The sequence below is a fragment of the Echinops telfairi genome, unplaced genomic scaffold, assembly GCF_000313985.2.
Source record: "Echinops telfairi isolate 266 unplaced genomic scaffold, ASM31398v2 ScPeMD7_5868;HRSCAF=6743_0, whole genome shotgun sequence".
NCBI classification, from domain to species: Eukaryota; Metazoa; Chordata; class Mammalia; order Afrosoricida; family Tenrecidae; genus Echinops; species Echinops telfairi.
This window is the reverse complement of record NW_022109767.1, coordinates 1,443,576-1,444,462: the sequence shown is the minus strand read 5'-3', so window position 1 is coordinate 1,444,462 and position 887 is coordinate 1,443,576. Positions and strand designations below refer to the sequence as shown.

The following is an 887-nucleotide window of genomic DNA, read 5'->3' as shown; positions in this document are numbered from 1 at the left end:
TGTAGAACCAGAGGCACAAGAACCTTCTCTCATCAGTGTAGCAAGACATCATCGTCTCTGCCTGGAGGGAAAATGCTTTCATTACCTTTGCTAGCAAGGCCTTCTTCTGCAGGTACTGCGGGGACGTGCGGTGGAAACGATGCTCCCTCGCCTGACGGGATGTGCTGAGCTATTGACCTGTGGGTAGAAAGCTTATCCTTGGCAACTCATGGTGGGATGAGGCCCTGGGCCCACACTCCCCTGACCTGTCTCCTCCAAGGTTACTCAGACGCAGGGCATTAAGCTCTCAGGAGGCGGGCATTCCCAGGAGTGCCGGCTTCCCCGCTGACACGTGTTTGCTTTGTTTTGCCTCCAGCCCAGCATCAGCGGGGTGGACCTTGACAAGTTCCGGCAGATCCTCTTGCGTCACTGCGATGTGAATAAGGATGGCAAAATTCAGAAGTCTGAGCTGGCTCTGTGCCTTGGCCTGAAAATCAACGCCTAAATCCCAAGCGACGTTGCCTTTTGCCTTCGTCTTGTTCCCGTGCTTCTTTCTGCTGGTAGAATGGTCGCTGTGCTCTGCTACCGAGGATGTAGTACGCACATGCGCAAAGTGGGGTGGTATCCTCGGGCAAGGGAGGGGCCCTGGGGATTTCCTGCCAAAGCCACCGGGCACTCCCGTCTCACGGAAAGCCCCTCGTGCCACGCTTCCCGTGTTATCAGTCTCTTCACGGCCCTGGAACTTCCTGTCTTCCCAGAGGCTCAGCTGAACTAAACTCAGCCAACCTGTTCGGTCTGCTCTGCTGGTCCTGTCCCAGTCCACAGGGAGGTCGCTGAATCCATCACCTCGCCCTCTCACCGTGGGCTTTCTGCTGTCTTTCTTTGCTGGTTGGTTTGAGATGAACTTG

General features: G+C 55.9%; 1 protein-coding gene across 1 annotated transcript in view; it reads left to right on the top strand.

The window, feature by feature from the left end:
- The window catches only part of SCGN (secretagogin, EF-hand calcium binding protein), a 57,343-nt gene extending 56,802 nt beyond the window's left edge, over positions 1-541 (top strand). The window contains exon 11 of the mRNA XM_004712518.2: positions 356-541. Within this exon, the coding sequence (XP_004712575.1) occupies positions 356-484 (129 nt within the window). The 3' untranslated portion in view covers positions 485-541. The remainder of the gene's footprint in view (positions 1-355) is intronic.
- Positions 542-887: the final 346 nt, after the last annotated feature.